The 16,936-nt window shown below is 40.9% G+C and overlaps 1 protein-coding gene and 1 pseudogene across 2 annotated transcripts in view; one reads left to right on the forward strand and one right to left on the reverse strand.

Moving 5' to 3' along the window:
- Positions 1–16,936, forward strand: part of TMEM135 (transmembrane protein 135) — a 247,977-nt gene that overhangs the window by 306 nt on the left and 230,735 nt on the right. The window contains exon 2 of one of the 2 annotated variants that reach the window (XM_072794963.1): positions 3,422–3,553. In XM_072794963.1, coding sequence (XP_072651064.1) covers positions 3,548–3,553 — 6 coding nt within the window. In that variant the 5' untranslated portion in view covers positions 3,422–3,547. Of the gene's footprint in view, positions 1–3,421; positions 3,554–13,613; positions 13,930–16,936 lie in introns of those variants that run through there. The other variant, XM_072794962.1, reaches the window with a different exon arrangement.
- Positions 11,337–13,401, reverse strand: LOC140615588 (cofilin-2 pseudogene; annotated as a pseudogene).

Here is a 16,936-nt window from a genome sequence, read left to right on the forward strand (position 1 = left end):
AATACGTGTATCCCAGCTTTAAGGTGGCAGATGGACTACATATGGATCATTTCTCCCTCCCTCATCAAAATTGTAGGACTCATAAAAAATAGGTTAGTAAATATTCAAAAACAAGGAAAGAACTTTTTATGGTCAGAAGCTGTGATCAAATGAGGAGCTAGACCAAGAGCTGAGACTCTTGCCATCTCAAAGCTACAGCTCTTGGTCATGTGCTGCCCTGACTGGAGACCTTCCAGTTCTCTTTGATCTAACCAAAGCAATGAAGATATAGAGAGGCTGAAACTAGAAGAGAAGCTAAAAGGCATCGGAGTTGTAGAGATCTTATCATCGATCTAATGCAGTTGTTTTAAAAATGTTTTGTGCCATGGATATCTTTAGCAGCTTCTTGAATACTATGGATCCCTTGTGTCTTAAGTATGATTGGGCTGCTATAACAAAATACCACAGACTGGGGACCTTATAACAGAAATTTATTTTTTACAGCCCTGGGGGTTTGGAAATCCAAGGTCCAGGTGTCCACAGGTCCTAGTGAGGGTCCTCTCCTAATTTCTAGCTGGTACTTTCCTGCTGAGTCCTCATCTGGTGGACGGGGTAAGATAGCTCTCTGGGATCTCTTTTATAAGGGCACTAGTGCCATTCATGAGGGCTCTACTCCCATGACTTAAACTCTTCCCAAAGACCCCATCTGCTAATACCATCACACTGGGTATTATAGTTTTAATAAATGAATTTGGGGAGACATAAGAATTCAGACTATAGCGCCTTCCCAGAATATTACCTTCAATTGTATAAAATAAAATATGTAAGATTATGAAGACATCAATTATATTGAAATACAATATCAAAATATTAAAATTGTGTGAATCTTGATCTTAAATAACAATATTTGACAGTTTACTATGATTTTTGACATACCTGCTACAATTATAATATGATACGAAAATATCTGTGATTTCTATTGGTGATAACATCACAAGTATTGTGGTTTGTTGCCTTCATTCAAATGATGGAAGGTATTGCATTTCAGTGAGAGGTTTGTGGAAATAAAAAACTGTCTTTGTATCCAAGTTCATGGACTTCCCTGAATTCTATCAACAGACCCGAAGTTAAAAAAACTCTGCTTTAACAGAATTTCCAGGAGATTTCCTCAGAACAGAGGAAATGTGATACTTTTTTAGAACTGAAAAAGGACATGATACTTTAAAATCGTTCACTAAATCGCTGTTCACTGGCACAGCGGTTTAGCGCCTGCCTTTGGCCCAGGGCGCAATCCTGGGGACCCAGGATCGAGTCCCACGTCGGGCTCCCGGTGCATGGAGCCTGCTTCTCCCTCTGCCTGTGTCTCTGCCTCTCTCTCTCTCTCTGTGACTATCATAAATAAATAAAAATTTAAAAAATAAAATAAAAATCGTTCACTAAGTGCTAGCAGAATGACATAAAAAATGAAACATACAGTAAAACATCAGTGATAAAGAGAAAACCCTAAAAACTACCAGAGTAGAAAGGCAACCTACTAAAAAAAATAATCAAATAACACTGAATGTGAAATTAACAGTATTATGCAAGAAAACAATGGAGAAGTATTCTTAGAATACTGAGGAGAAATTTACTTTAAATTTATAATTTTATTCATAACCAAATTATCAGTAGGTTGAGGTGGACAGAGGGTAAAATAATGCTGTTTTTTGGACTTAAAAAGATTTAAAATAATTAGTACTCATTACCTAAAACAAACTCTAGCAAAAAACAAAAAAATCCAGAAGGAAGTATTAGAATGCAAGCATATTGTGTGCTAACTGGGAAAAAACTAAATAACATAGTATATGTAAAATGAAAAGTGAAAGAACTCTGTCCCAATGCCTTTACTTGTTGTGTATTTTCATACACCTTTTTTAATGCCTATGTAAACATGTACAGAAATACATATATACAAAATATTTTTATTCTTTAAACAATGACCTCACTCTATATGAAAGAGTTTGTGGATTTTTCCTCATTCATTGGAATGTCGTGAATATCCTTCAGTGTCAATACATGCAGAGATCAACCTTATCCGTTTTACTCTCAACATTCTACAATATGGATGTACCATAATTCATTTATTTGACATGTCTCTAGCATGGACAATTAGATTATTTTTAATATTTGTGTTCTTATAAATAATGACAGAGAAATTTTTTTTGTTGTTGTTATTTCTGTAAAAGAAAGGCCTAGAATTAGGATTGCTGGGTCAAAGGGTATGTGTGTTCAAAATGTTCATAGGTCCTACCAAAATGACTTCTAAAAATAATACTAATTTATAGTAAGAACTACAAGTATCTGAGATGCAATATCTTAAGGAAAGAAATCTTCAAACATGAATATAGACACAAAATGGAGAGAATTTGGTTGTGAATTTTTTAGAAAAGAGACAGAAAATAGACATTATTTTGAGAGAATATGACAGATGACTTTGTGCTTTAGACTATGTGAAAAAAATAAACTTTTCCAAAATTGATCACAAACGGATCCAAAGAGATTTAGTAACTCTTCAACTATTTAATTAGGTCTTATTCTACTAAGAGCAGACCAGCAAATAAATTCTTGCAGATAGCTTCATATTTCACAAGATAATCTTAATGAGGAAAACTGCCTTTGGACTTAATTATTTTTAAAAATTTTTTGTGTTTTTAAATTTTTTTAATGTTCCTTATTTTAAGATTTTATTTATTTATTTGAAAGAGAATGAGTGGGGGAGGGGCAGAGGGAGAAGCAGAATCCCTGCCAAGTTAGGGAGCCAGCCCTGGGATTTGATCCCCAGGACTCTGGGATCATGACCTGAGCTGAAGACAGATACTTAACTAACTGAGCCACCCAGGTGCCCCTTCAGACTTGATTCTAACCATTGTAGAACACTGACTTATACAGTCAAAGTGATAAGATCCTGGATAAAAAGTTTCTGCATTATCTTAGAATTTGTAATATTTGTAATATGTAAGAATGTAATTGCTGGGCAGGTTTAGACATGTACTTAAGATTTTGGGGAAATAGGTATTGAAAGTATAGAAAGAAAAAAATACAAATGACCCATTATTTGAATCTTCAAATTAGACTATAACTATTGAATGCTAACTATAGAAGTTTAGTAATAAAGGCATATGTCATTTTATTTTACTTATTTTTTTAAGATGTATTTATTTATTTTAGTGGGGGAGGGGTAGAGGGAGAGAGAATCCTGAAGTTCTGAAGCAGAGTGCCCACTGAGTGTGGAGTCCCATCCCAGGACCGTGAGATCATGACCTGAGCCAAAATCAAGAGCCTGCTGCTTAACCCACTGAGCCACCCATGTGCTCCAATTTCATTTCATTTCATTTCATTTCATTTCATTTCATTTCATTTCATTTCATTTCATTTCATTTCATTTCATTTCATTTATTTTTAGGAAAGCTCCATGGCCAGCATGGGGCCCAACACAGAGCTTAAACTCACCACCCTGAGATTAAGACCTCAGGATTGAGCTGAGATCAAGATTTGGAGGCATGACAGACTGAGCCATCCAGGCACCCCTATGAAGGTATATTTAAATTGTATTTTACTAATTCAGCAGATACTTGAGTGTGCCTATGCACTAGATACTAGGTTAGGCACTAAAGACACGGCTAATTTGGAGGAAATGGTAGCTTTGAAGAACTTAAAGCATTTGATATAAATTCATTTTCTAAATTACTTAAAAAAATTTATCTTCATTTTGCAAAGGGGGGTGGTATCAATCACAGAGAGGCAAACAATAGCATTTATTTTAAAAGATTACATCGACAGCCTGCTATGAGTGTATCTGACACACAAATACGAGAGACAGTCCCTGCCTTCGAAGCATTTGCAGGTGTTTCCCAGTGTTAGAGTTTCACAAAATATGGTTTAAAAGAAAAGCACTAGGACCTTCATGAAGAAAAATAAAATCCTGCTACTCCATGTCCTGCATAGGTTTTCAAAGGACTTGTGAGACGTTAGAAAAAGATGAACATCTTCAAAGAAGGACACACATGAGTAGCAACAAGAACTTTCCAGATGTAGCTCAATCCCAGAATGAACAATTGTTTGAATCTCATTATGGTCAACAAATAGGATGTAATGGCCAAGTTTGGCCTCAGAAAGGGCAAGGAGTAGACGCTATGCTACTCCTTGGGGCAGATAGTGTAATCTAGATGGATGATAGGCAGAGTACAAAGTAGTTAATTCTTCTTTTGCTTTTGTATTTTCTATCAAAAGTAATTATCATGTGTTAGAAAGAATAAAATTAGGGATAATTGAAGCCCAAGGGGTGAAAAGACAATGAAAATATAGCTATTTTCCATGAATTCAAGTGTCTAGGCCCAAGTAAATTACATTGCAGAACTATAATAACTTGTAAGTATTGCAGAATTCTGAAGCTTACAGATCAGATAGTTTTGTGTGCTGATAGTCTGAGGGGACAGAAGCTTGAGGTTGGGCTAATATTGTCCTCATACTTAAAAAAAGTATAAAAGGCCATTTCTAGAAATGGTAGACTGAGGTGATAAACCAAAATTTCTACGTGGGAGTCAAAATGTCCCTCAAAATGTTACATTTTCACACTAGTATGTCAGATGCAGAAGAGATATAAAGGTGACAAATAATAGGGAATGGATTCTACCTCCAAGGAGCTGTAAGTTTAATAGGGAGCTATGAAAGTAAACCCAAAACAAATAAGGAACTAAATAAGAAATTATAAGTACTCAGTATTTTTGTCTCGATTTTCCTTTGAGAATAAGACATAGTGCTTTTAAACTTCTCCCCCACCAAGGTATTCATTTATTTATTCATTCAATATATTTTTTAAAGATTTTACTTATTTATTCATGAAAGACACACAGACTGAGAGAGAGAGAGAGGCAGAGGCATAGGCAGAGGGAGAAGCAGGCTCCATGCAGGGAACCCGATGTGGGACTCGATCCCAGGACTCCAGGATCACGACCTGAGCTGAAGGTAGATGCTTAACCAGTGAACCATCCCAGCGTCCCTATTTATTCATTCAATATTTTATTAAATGTGTTCTGTGTTCAAGGTGCTGTGCTATGTGGTGCAGAAAATAGTAAATAAAGAAGACTCCAAAGTAGATCTTGCCTTAAGGAGCTTACAATGAGAAGGAATTTTGGTAAAAATGTTAATGAGTCCTTTTGGGCTTCTATCATGGAAATACCATAGACTAGATAGATGGTTTAAACAATAAATATTTATTTCTGGAGTTCTGGAGGCTAGGAAGTCCAAGATGAAGGCCCCACTTCTTCTTCTTCTTCTTTTTTTTTTTTAAGATGTTATTTATTTATTCATGAGAGAGAGAGAGAGAGAGAGAGAGAGGCAGACAGACACACACACACACACACACACACACACACACACACACACACACAGAGGCAGAGGGGGAGAAGCAGGCTTCATGCCTGACGTGGGACTCGATCCCGGGTCTCCAGGATCAGGCCCTGGGCTGAAGGCTGCGCTAAACCACGAGCCACTCAGGCTCCCCAAGGCCCCACTTCTTAGTTCGTATTTGGTGCCTTCTGGCAACATTCTCACCAGGCAGTGGGGGCAAGAGAGCTCCTTGGGGTCTGGTCTCTTTTATAAGGCATTAATCCCTTTTTCGAGGGTTCCACCTCAGGATCTACTCATTTCCCAAGAGGCCTCACCTCCAAAAATCATCATTTGGGGAGTTAGAATTTCAACATACAAATTTTAGAGGGTCATAATATTCAGTCCAGTGCAGTAAGTGATGATGATCAGCATGCATTTGTATATTTAAAACAAGGTGTATAGTTGCACATATGTGAATATATATAGTTGCACAGATGAATATTTGAAAAAGAAGGGTCATACAGTCCACAAGGACGAAGGAGAATCAGTTAAGATTAGCTGGTTGTCTCACAGGTAGGCTGACACTGGAGTTGGTGTTTGTGGCAGAGACAGTAGTAGATATTTAGCAAATCTCATTTCATCTTCTTTTTCTGGTCCCACGAGAAGACTCCGTTTCCCATCCTCCCTTTAAGTTAGGTTGGGAACATGTAAATAGGTTCTGGAAATGAATATGAGCAGAAGTAATGTAAACCATTTTGAGTCCTGGACATAAGTCACTAGACATTGGGTCATTGGACATAATCCAAATGTCCTGGAATGGAAATATTATGCTGTATTCATATAATAGAATATTACACAGCAATAAAAAATGAATGAACTACAAATACATGCACCAACATGCACAATCTCTTGAGTGAAGGAAACCCAGACCCCAAAACTATAATGTTTGCCTCTATTAATGTAAATATGGGGAAAAGGCAAAATAAAGCTATAGTGATAAGAGCCAGAAAAGTGGTTACCTCTGTTCATAGGTGTATTAACTGGGAGTGGGCACAGAAAACCTTCTGGTGGGATGGAAACGCTGTTCTTCTGGATAATTATTCTCAGGATGAGGGCAAATGTAAAAATGAATCAATTAAATTTTTTGTACATTACTGTGTATCACAATTAAAGATTATGCACACACAAAAAAATCAAACAAGAGAAAAAAAAGCAACCATTGAAGGCCCAATAAAGATGAAGGAACTTTCAATGTTGAATCAATATTTGGAGGAAAGTTGCCCTGAATTGCTGGCCAACCTGCTCTGGACTTTGTGTGAGCATGAAACAAACCTTTCTTATTTTAATCCCCTGAGATTTAGGGGTATATTTGTTATCTCAGAACAGCTTTATCTTTCTTGGTTAATACAGGATTTATTACCCACAAACTGCCAAGGTCAGAAACCTGTTTTATCAGCACACCAGGGGAGGATCTGTCTTTCATAGGCTAAGTGGTGCAAAATAAGGTTATAAATGAATGTATAAATCAAAATGTCAAATTATTAAATTACGGGGAGAAAAAAACCCCTCTTATACACAGTAGCATATCTGTATCACCATGATCAAGCCCTTTCTCCCACTTAAGACAGACCTAAATGGGGGATACCTGGGTGGTTCAGTGGTTGAGCATCTGCCTTCAGCTCAGGGTGTGATCCTGGGGTCCTGGGATGGAGTCTCACATCGGGCTCCCATAAAGAGTCAGCTTCTCCTTCTGTCTCCTTCTCTGCCTCTCTTTCTGTCTCTTATGAATAAATAAATGAAATCTTAAAAAGAAAAAAGGCAGACCTGCGTGGGAAGTCAAAGCATAACAAGTTTGCTGGGTCCACATGTTCTCAAGAAAAGGCATCAGTTAGCAGAATCAAAGGTTCATGACATCCTTCTGAAGGCACTTATGAATCCATTTCACAGTAAAGATAGTTTTGTCAGTGGGCCCAAAAGACTAGAGGTCCCTTAACTTACAGTTTCTATTCCCTTAGGCATATGCCTGAATTGCCTCAATGGCTCTCTCTTTTTTGCTTCCAACCCTTTAACTTTTCTTTTTTAGGCATGCTATTGCATTCAGTCTAACTTTTTAGATGGATGTGGCTGACCTCTCAGGCAGTGCTTTTACGCATCTACTCCTATCATATGTAGATTGTGTGTTTTTCCTATGAAAGAACAATCATAAGTCTTTTACTTTCACATTCTGTAGTAGGAGTGGTAGGATTTTGAAGCAGGGGACGATGGTGTCCTTAGCCATAGTATACAAGTTCTGGTGACATCATCAGATTAATAAAGACACTGGGAATCTTATAGACCATGTGCCTGAATCTTTTGTAAGGTTATTTGAGAGCATTTTGTGGAATTCTGGAAGGATTGAAGGACAGAGCAGATCTTCTTATAAGAGGCTGGAGAAAAAGCAATCCCTGTTATGTAGTAGGGGAAAGTTTAGCAACACTGTCACCTGCCAAGTTGTAGGAAATAGAAAATATGTCTAACAAATTGGTACTTTTGCTTTACATTTCCAGGCAGAATGTTGAAAGTCCTAATTGAGTTTTTAAAAAAACTATGTGTGGTAAGGCAGAGAGAAAGATGAAAGAAAGAAGAACTATTCAGTTTTTAAGCATAATTTTGAGGAAATACAAAGAATCTAGGATCTTTGGGTTCAAAAGTAAAGCTATTTTTCATTCTGAGCCTCTCCAGATGGTAAACGATTCTGAAAGTAAGGAATTGCTTTAAGGCAAAGGTTAAACCCAGGGTGCAACTGTCAGACTCTTTTTTTTTTTTTTTTAAGACTGCAGAAGTATTTGATTGTTCTCCCTAGACTCTCTTAGCTTGATAAAAGGGCTTCCAATACTTTAAAGACATTTTTATTATTATTATTATTTTTATTTATTTATTTATTTATTTATTTATTTATTTATTTATTTATTTATGAATGATAGTCACTCAGAGAGAGAGAGAGAGAGAGAGGCAGAGACACAGGCAGAGGGAGATGCAGGCTCCATGCACCGGGAGCCTGACGTGGGATTCGATCCTGGGTCTCCAGGATTGCGCCCTGGGCCAAAGGCAGGCGCCAAACGGCTGCGCCACCCAGGGATCCCTAAAGACATTTTTAAACAGCTTTCTGCCTCTCCACTCAAGATGGAAAGCGCCTATCTCAAAGAGACTTGTGGGTGTGGCTTTTTCAATGGAGTGGTTATAATTTGATATATAAAAATCTTCCAGGGGATCCCTGGTTGGTGCAGCGGTTTAGCACCTGCCTTTGGCCCAGGGCCCGATCCTGGAGACCCGGGATCGAATCCCACGTCGGGCTCCCGGTGCATGGAGCCTGCTTCTCCCTCTGCCTGTGTCTCTCCCTCTCTCTCTCTCTCTCTCTCTCTCTCTGTGTGTGTGTGACTATCATAAAAAAAAAAAAAAAAAAAAGGAATCTTCCAGGAATGCCTGACTGGCTCAGTGTTCGAGTATCTGCCTTTGGTTCAGGGTCCTAGGATTGAGTCCCGCATCAGGCTCCCCACAGGGAGTCTGCTTCTCCCTCTGCCTATATCTCTGTGTCTCTCATGAATGAATAAATAAAATCTTAAAAATAAAAGAATCTTCCAGATTTTTAGAAAATTATGTTGAGAGAAGCAGCACCTGCTTGAGCCATGCTTTGTCATTGTATTTATGCTTGATACTCACTTCTACAATGACTGCATGTAAAGCTGACCAACTACTGTTGCTAAGTCCTCTGCCTGAAATCATAAGAGCTCTTCCACTATTTTTCATGGACATCTTCAAAGGCAGAGTCTTATGAAAGCAACACTTTTCAGCCTGGCATGCCTTCAAAGCCTTTGGATTTAGCCACAAATTTCCAAATTAGTTTCTTTCATTCACTGTGCTTCTCCTTTGAAGGAATGCTTTGCTTCACCTTGTTGATGAACCCTAAAGCCTTTTTTTTTTTTTTTTTAATGGAAAAGAAGCAACAGTGAAAGTATCCAGCCAACCACTGCTCCTAGGCAACCTGAAAAAGAATAAATGGCTCATGTAGATGCTACATGTAACATTACCCTTAAACTTAATGGTGGCATGAAGAGAAACCTTTTTTTAAAAACACGTCTTATAATACCATATGAAGAGATTTACAAATGTGAACTACTGGTTTACTGAGAACTTCTCTATTTTGCTTAAAAAAAAAAATTCCATCCTGAAGCGCAGATGACCTCCTTGAGAATTCATCAATGCCTTCCTGTTCTGGAGTCTCCACGGTAGCACCAGCAAAGACAGAGAATACCCTTTCCATTCCTTTGAATCTGACAGTTGCACAATTGCCTTCCATCATCCAACTATTCTTCAGCAGTCATCTTTGGCACCTGTGACAGTAATAACTATGTTCTTTCCTTCTCAAGTATCTTCAAGCTTCATCTCCACTTAAAGTTAATTAAAAGAAATTGCCTTTTAATTGTAATTTAAAAATTTGCTTAGCTATTGGTATATATTTGTTGTGCTACATGGTCAACATAATTTTTATCATTATGCACGCAAACTACATGTGCTATTACATTCAAAAGCAACTGAGAGTTAGCAACTGTATGAACTGGTGATCAAAATGCTATTTTTTAAGGATTGCACATACTAACATAGTTTATTATTTATATTTGGCATTTTACTTTATTTTAAATACATATTAGGAATTTTGGGATTGATGTGTAACATATTTTATTTTTTCCCAGTTAAAAAATAGGCCCCCATTTAGCATTTTCTTGCTGACCGTCAGATTTTCAGGGATAGATTATTAAAATGAAGCAGGATAAACCTGCATTGCTATTTCTGTAATTTCTGTGGACACATTTTATGCTATGTTTCTGATCCCGTCTTATTTTGACTTGGAAATTAAAAAAAAAAAAAAGTGATTATCTTGTTTCTGTCTCACCATTGTAGACTGATATGTTAAGCAGGGAGATAACCTGATCAGGAGAGCTATACTTGTTCCTGGGAAAGGTCCTGGACTTTAAATAGGATAGGGGTTAACTGCATGGGACTTTAAGTTGGCCCTCTTGGGACAGAGAGGATATGTTTATCTCTGGGAAGGAAAACATGCCCAGAACTTTGAGTAGCTAAAGGAATAGAACAATGGCAGATACTGCTGATTGTCCCCAGTTACCTATTCTTTCCATTTTGCACAGTAATAAAACCCTGAATGTTAGCTGGACATTATCCATCCAGTAAAAAAAAACCTCATTTCCCAGCTTCTCTTGCAGCTTAGCGTGGCCATGTGACTAAACTTTGGCCAATAGGATGTAAGGAGAAGTAGTTTGCATATATCTTCTGGGAAGGTTTTGTTTGTTTGTTTTTAAAGATTTAACTTATTTATGAGAGACACAGAGAGGGAGGCAGAGACACAGGCAGAGGGAGAAGCAGGCTCCCTCTGGGGAGCTTGATGTGGGACTCGATCCCGGGATGCCCTGAGCTGAAGGCAGATGCTGAACCACTGAGCCGCCTCCCAGGCATCCCTAGGAAGTTTTTTTTTTTTTTGTTTTTTGTTTTGTTTTGTTTTAAGAGAGAAAATGTGTCCTCTCTTCCTCTTTTGCTGGTCTTCCTGCCTGGCATGTGGATGTCATGGCTCAATGTGGAGCAGCCATCTCATAAGTCAGGCTGGAAAGTAGGTAACATTTGGCAGAACAACATGCCAGGAGTCGGAGTTCCCTGATGGTTATGGAATCACCGTCTTAATCTAGGACTGCTTATATTTATGAGAGAGAGACAGAGAGAGAGAAAGAAGCTTTTATCTTTCTACCACTGTTATTTTGGGCTTTTCATCAATGAGCCCTCCTCTTTTGTTTCTTGTACCTATCTTATATTATCTTATAATATTATTTATACCAGTTACCTTATCTTGTTTAGCTTTCTTGCTTGTTTCTCATCTTCCCCTCCAGACTGCTAGCTTTATGAAAATAGAAAATTTGCCCCCCTTTTTGTGATATGCTATAATTTTTATTGCAACATGACCATTTTTGTGAGGATGGGGAGTTTGATCTTAAAAATAATGTTCCATTTGAGGTTATTTTATAAGGAAATTGCCATCACGACTGATATTCAAATATCTTTAATGTTGTAATACTCACATGGTAAACAAAACTGCTATTCTTATTCAGTGCTGTACGCTTAATGGAAAGCAAAAAAGCAGTTCTTTAAGAAGAATGAACGCTGGGTACCAGGATAAATTGATGACACAGTTGACACAACTTAATTGGCATTTATTTTGGAAGTGGTGGGTTAAACTCATCACAAAAAAGAGCTTTCCATGCATGGCGTTTATATCCATGCTGCCATGTCATAAAAATAGACTTGCCAAGGAAGGTGAAGTATGAGTTCACATGAATGCTGGAGCCCCACAGAACTGCAATCAAGTCCAACTATAAATAATACCGAATAAAGTTTACCCTCTGACAAGTGGATAATACTTTCAGTGCATTCAATTAGCTTACCCTTTGCAGTATTCTAAGTTATTCACATTGACAATCACATTCATTGTAGTGCCTGCTGCAAGGGAGGCATATATAGCCAATTGTTTTGGCTTAAATATGATGGAAAGGCAGTCCCTGGATTGTATGTAATAGCATCACTGATAGGCTGCTTAAATGAATGATATTTCCTTCATTCATTATTTTAGAAGGGCCCATTGAGAAGGGGGAGAAACAGAACAAACCTAACACTATTCCTATTGACTAAGCTGGAGAAGTGGAAGTTCCCTAACATCCAGATGGCATTTGACTGTCATTTTAAAAGGGTTTTCCTTCACATGAGACTACTGTGTTGCCTCTCAGTTTCTTTCCAAGTGAGGAATATCATCCATACCATTTACTTGCCACTTATGTTTAATGCCTGTAAATTTCTTTTTAATGACATCTTCAGTGCTAATAGATCATCTTGCTTTGTAAAGACACACGTTCAGGACCCCAGAACTTAAATTCTAGATCTTCTTTCTCAGACTCTTGTTGTGAGTGTGGTATCATACAAAGCAAATTGGCAATCATTCAGAGATAGCAACTTCACAAAAGATGAGTAGGGGTCCTCTACAGTATCATTAGTGTCACCCACCAAGATTTGTTTCGCTTTTGTTACGATTATTTCTTTTGCCATTGCTTAAGCAGAAGAGAATGGCTTTCTTTTTTTGACCTCCTCTTATGCAGATTTCCTTACTTTCATATCATTAACAACTTTGTTGACATCATCATTAATTAGCAACGCCAGAAACCGCAATGCCGGAGGCTGCAGCAACAGCTCAAGCTCCGTGGGAGTGGGAAGGCAAGGAGTAGCAGGGCAAAACCTTGACTCTCCTGATAACATCTGAGTCTAGAGTTTACACAGTGCTTAGGAAAATAGTATGTGCTCAGCGAAACTCTGTGGAACGAATGAAGACTAGATTAGAACGGGATTCCTCTAAAGGCAGCAAATCCAAGTTTTAAGAAACGATAGGATTTAGAATTCCAAAGACGCTGGGTTGTTCTGGCGAGGAAACTGACATTTAGAGGGGTTACAGGATTCAGAGGTCGCACAGGTCCGTTGTTGAGCCTGCTCGTTGGTGGCCAAGCTCTCAGGTGCAGGTTCCAGGACGCTGCCCCGTCCGCTGGGGGCACCCTTTGGCGGATGAGCTCGCGTCACGGATGCTGTAGAAGAACGGCTCGGGGGCCAAGGGTGGGACAGGGTGGTCTACTGCTCTTTCCCCACATCGGAAGTGTATCGACTTGGCTGATAGATTCTTCAAGCTTCTCAGACACCGCAGGACTTCGAAAGCGCAGCAACCAGAGCCGTGCGGTCGCAGCCTGCAGCAGCCTTAGCTGTTTATTGCCGGGCACTCCGGGGAAGAGGAGCTGGCTGGCAGTTCCGAGGACGGCGGTTGTCTGGCAGCCTCCGGCAGCTCCCAAGAAAGGCATTTCACCCCCTCCCTCCAATGCCCTCGCTTCTACTAGACAGGGCTTTGAGAGGGCAGGGCCTGGAGCGCAAGCGGACCCCGGCCACCCGGCGCGGCGTGCCCGCCGCAGGGCTCGCGCTCCCGCCGGCGGCGGACGCGGGCGGTCGGTCACGGGCGCGCCCCCGAGCCTGCGCTCGCCCCTTCCGCCTCGGCCCCGCCCCGGCCCCGCCCCCTCCCGAGCCCCGGCCCCGCCCCCAAGCCCCGGCCCCGCCCCCGTCCCCGGCCCCGCGGCGCGGGCGCGCGCACGCTCCGCCTCTTCCCGCCCCCCCGGGCCGCGATACGCCGAGCGCTCGACATCCGAGGACTTCGGCCCCGAGTAACCCTGCTCGCGTGACCTTTCCCCTCCGTTCCGCACCTTCAGCGGCGGGCCCGGCGCGCCGGCTGCGGTCGGGCGCTCGCTCTGCTCCGGGGCCCCCTCCGGCCGGCGCTGCGGCGCACCCCCTCGCGGCCCCTCCGCGCGGCTCCCCGTCATGGCGGCCCTCAGCAAGTCCATCCCTCACAACTGCTACGAGATCGGCCACACCTGGCACCCTTCCTGCGGGGTCTCCTTCGTGCAGATCACCAGGGGCGCCCTGGAGGAGTCCCTGAAGATCTACGCCCCCCTGTACTTGGTGAGATCGCTCAGCCGCTCCCCCGGGCCGAGTCGACGGTGGCGGATGGGCCGGGGGTTGCAGCCCTGCTGCGGGGCCTGGGCGACTCGATCCGGGTTCTGCTTTGGAGGGACCCGAGGGTTGGGGCGGGGGTGGGATGGTGGAGGTCGAAAGGGCGGACGTCTCAAATGCTGCCTTGCGCGGGAGAAGGGGGCGGGGAACTCCGGGTCCAGCTGTCATCGAATACCTGTGGATGGGAAGGGGATGGGCTCCTAACTTCAAGATTAAGTCAGGAACTTAACGTTGTGAATTCAGGGATCTGCGGTATCCTTTCATTCTCGTCTTAGGATGGAGAGGAGTTTGTAGGTCAGTAAGGCGATGAGAAATGCCCTGCAGGCTTTCCTCATCTAAGTCCCTCTATACCCCGCCCCCCGCCCTTCTTTTAAGGCCATATTTGACAGCATATGCCTGTGGGCTCAGATCTTGTCTTAGTTTGAAACGACAGTATTGTGGCTTGAGGATTTTGCAAGTGTTTTTTTCAGGTTCACAGTGTAGACTTCTGGTTGAGATTTTTGGATGTCGATTTAAAGGATGGTTCCAGACTGAGTAAGTGAAGGTGATGAAAAGATCTGACTTCAGATCACCTAAGCAATTTAAGTTTGGAGTTTTTAAGAGAGAATATTTGTAAATACGTGTATGTATCACTGAGAACTGTTAAGAGAAGTTCGTCCTTTTTTTTTTTTTTTGAAAGATTTTATGTATTTATTCATGACAGACACAGAGAAAGAAAGAGAGAGAGAGAAAGAGAGAGGCGGAGACATAGGCAGAGGGAGAAGCAGGCTCCATGCACCGGGAGCCCGACGCGGGATTCGATCCCGGGTCTCCAGGATCTCGCCCTGGGCGGAAGGCAGGCGCCAAACCGCCGAGCCACCCAGGGATCCCCAAGTTCATCCTTTTTAAAGTAGGCTCAAGGTGGGGCTTGAACTTCACCACCCTGAGATCTATAGCCTCATGCTCCACTAAGCCAGACAGGTGCCCCAAAATAAATTTGTTAAGTGTTTTCACCAGCATCTTTTCTCCCCCAATAAGCTTGTCCTTGACATTAAAAATTTATTTAACTATTGACGTTCATCCTCACATTCCTTGCCCAGTAGTGTGTGTGCCCTAAGAAGGCAGAAAAAATATTTTTCTAAGAGTTTCATTGAATATTCCATGAATGGTTCTTAATTCTCATTGCGTAGTAATTTAGATTTATAGCCTAATATGTCTGAAAGTGTGTCATGGCTGTATCTGTGGCACTTCCTGAAAAGTCTGATTGTTTAGTAGAGAGATAACAAAGAAGATGGTAACTTTTCTCTGAGCTTGTAGAAATTAGTTTCATTTTTTATCTATAGACCCTGCTATTCAAACTACTATGTGTTAAGATGCCTGCCCCCTCACACCAGGGGATCATGTGAAAATGATAGTTTCTGATTCAGTAGTCTGGGTGGGGCCTGAGGTTCTGCATTTCTAACAAACTTCCAGGCAATGTTGATGCTGTTGGATCAAGAGTCACACTTTGAATAGGAAGGATCTAGAATAGAAGCTAATAATAAACTTCTTATTGGACTGGACATTTCTCTCTTGGTTTTCTTTGACAAAGATCTGTGTTTATCTGATTTCCCACACGAATTGTGGCTAGTCAATAGCTCAGTGTTTTTAAAACAGAACATCTACAATTTGAGCTCTTGATATGTTCAATAATACAAAAAGATTATTCCTGCTCTTAGAGGATTATGATGTAGGTGGGGAGAGAGTTTATACTAATTTTTCCGTCTGAAGATTCACTGTTCTTTTATTGTGCCTCATTCATTCATTCAGCAACTATTTGTTGAGTGCCTGATTTTTGTCATTTCTACAGCCTAGATTATTGGTTATGTTCCATGATAGGGATGTTCAGGGGAGCAATAGGAACATGGGTTCTTTTAAAACAGGTACGGTGGAGCCAGGGGTCAGGAAGAGTTTGTGATTCACTGTTATATCCAACTAAATACTTCTTCTTCTTCTTCTTTTTTTTTTTTTTCCAACTAAATACTTCTTGAGGGTAAACTCTTAATCGTATTTGGCCTTGCGCCCCTTTTAGCAGTACATATCAGACTTCTGGTTGCTGCTCAAGAGTGGTTGTGACATAAAATTAGTGGGCACGGGACACATCGGTGGTCCAGTAGGCTAAGTGTCAGATTCTTGGTTTTGGCTCAGGTTGTGATCTCAGGGTCATGAGATCCAGCCCCATGTTGGGTTCTGTACTCAGCATGGAGTCTGCTTGAGATTCTCTCTCGCTCTGCCCTTCCTGCTCATGCTCTCTTTCTCTAAAATAAATAAACCTTTAAAAAAATAAAATTAATGGGAACTGTTCAAGGTTTTATTTAATTAATTTATTTATTTTAAGAGAGAATATGAGAGAGCTTGGAGGGCAGAGGAAGAGGGAGAGAGAGAATCTTAATCAGGTTTGGTGCTGTGCATGGGCTGATCCCATAACCCTGAGATCATGACCTGAGCTGAAATCAAAAGTTGGATGCTTAACCAACTGAGCCACCCAGGTGCCCCCACCAGTGTTTTATTTCAAGCGAAATAGAGGAGAATGGAAAAAATGAGGGTCCATTGCGGGTACTAAGCATGATTTCATTACAGTTTTGTTTCACTTAGGTTTTTATGTGTGGCCAGGGCTATTTAGAGCAAGTAGGAACACTTACAAGTGTTCCTTGTTACAAGAGCAAGTAGGACCACTGACAGTGCTGTCAGTGTTGGATAATTGTTTTAAATTTGTTTGTTTGTTTAATTAATTAATTAATCAATTTATGAGAGACACAGAGAGAGGGGCAGAGACTCAGGCAGAGGGAGAAGCAGGCCCCCTGCAGGGAACCTTCAGTGCCAAGATAAAAGGTGGTATGGAAAGAAGTGGGCTTTAAAAGGGATCAGGGACATCTGAATTTGAATCTCAGCTCCAGAAGTTACTAGCTGTTTGTCCATGTTACTTTGTCTGTCCCTG

The sequence above is a fragment of the Canis lupus genome, chromosome 23 (genome assembly GCF_048164855.1).
Source record: "Canis lupus baileyi chromosome 23, mCanLup2.hap1, whole genome shotgun sequence".
In the NCBI taxonomy this organism is placed as follows: domain Eukaryota; kingdom Metazoa; phylum Chordata; class Mammalia; order Carnivora; family Canidae; genus Canis; species Canis lupus.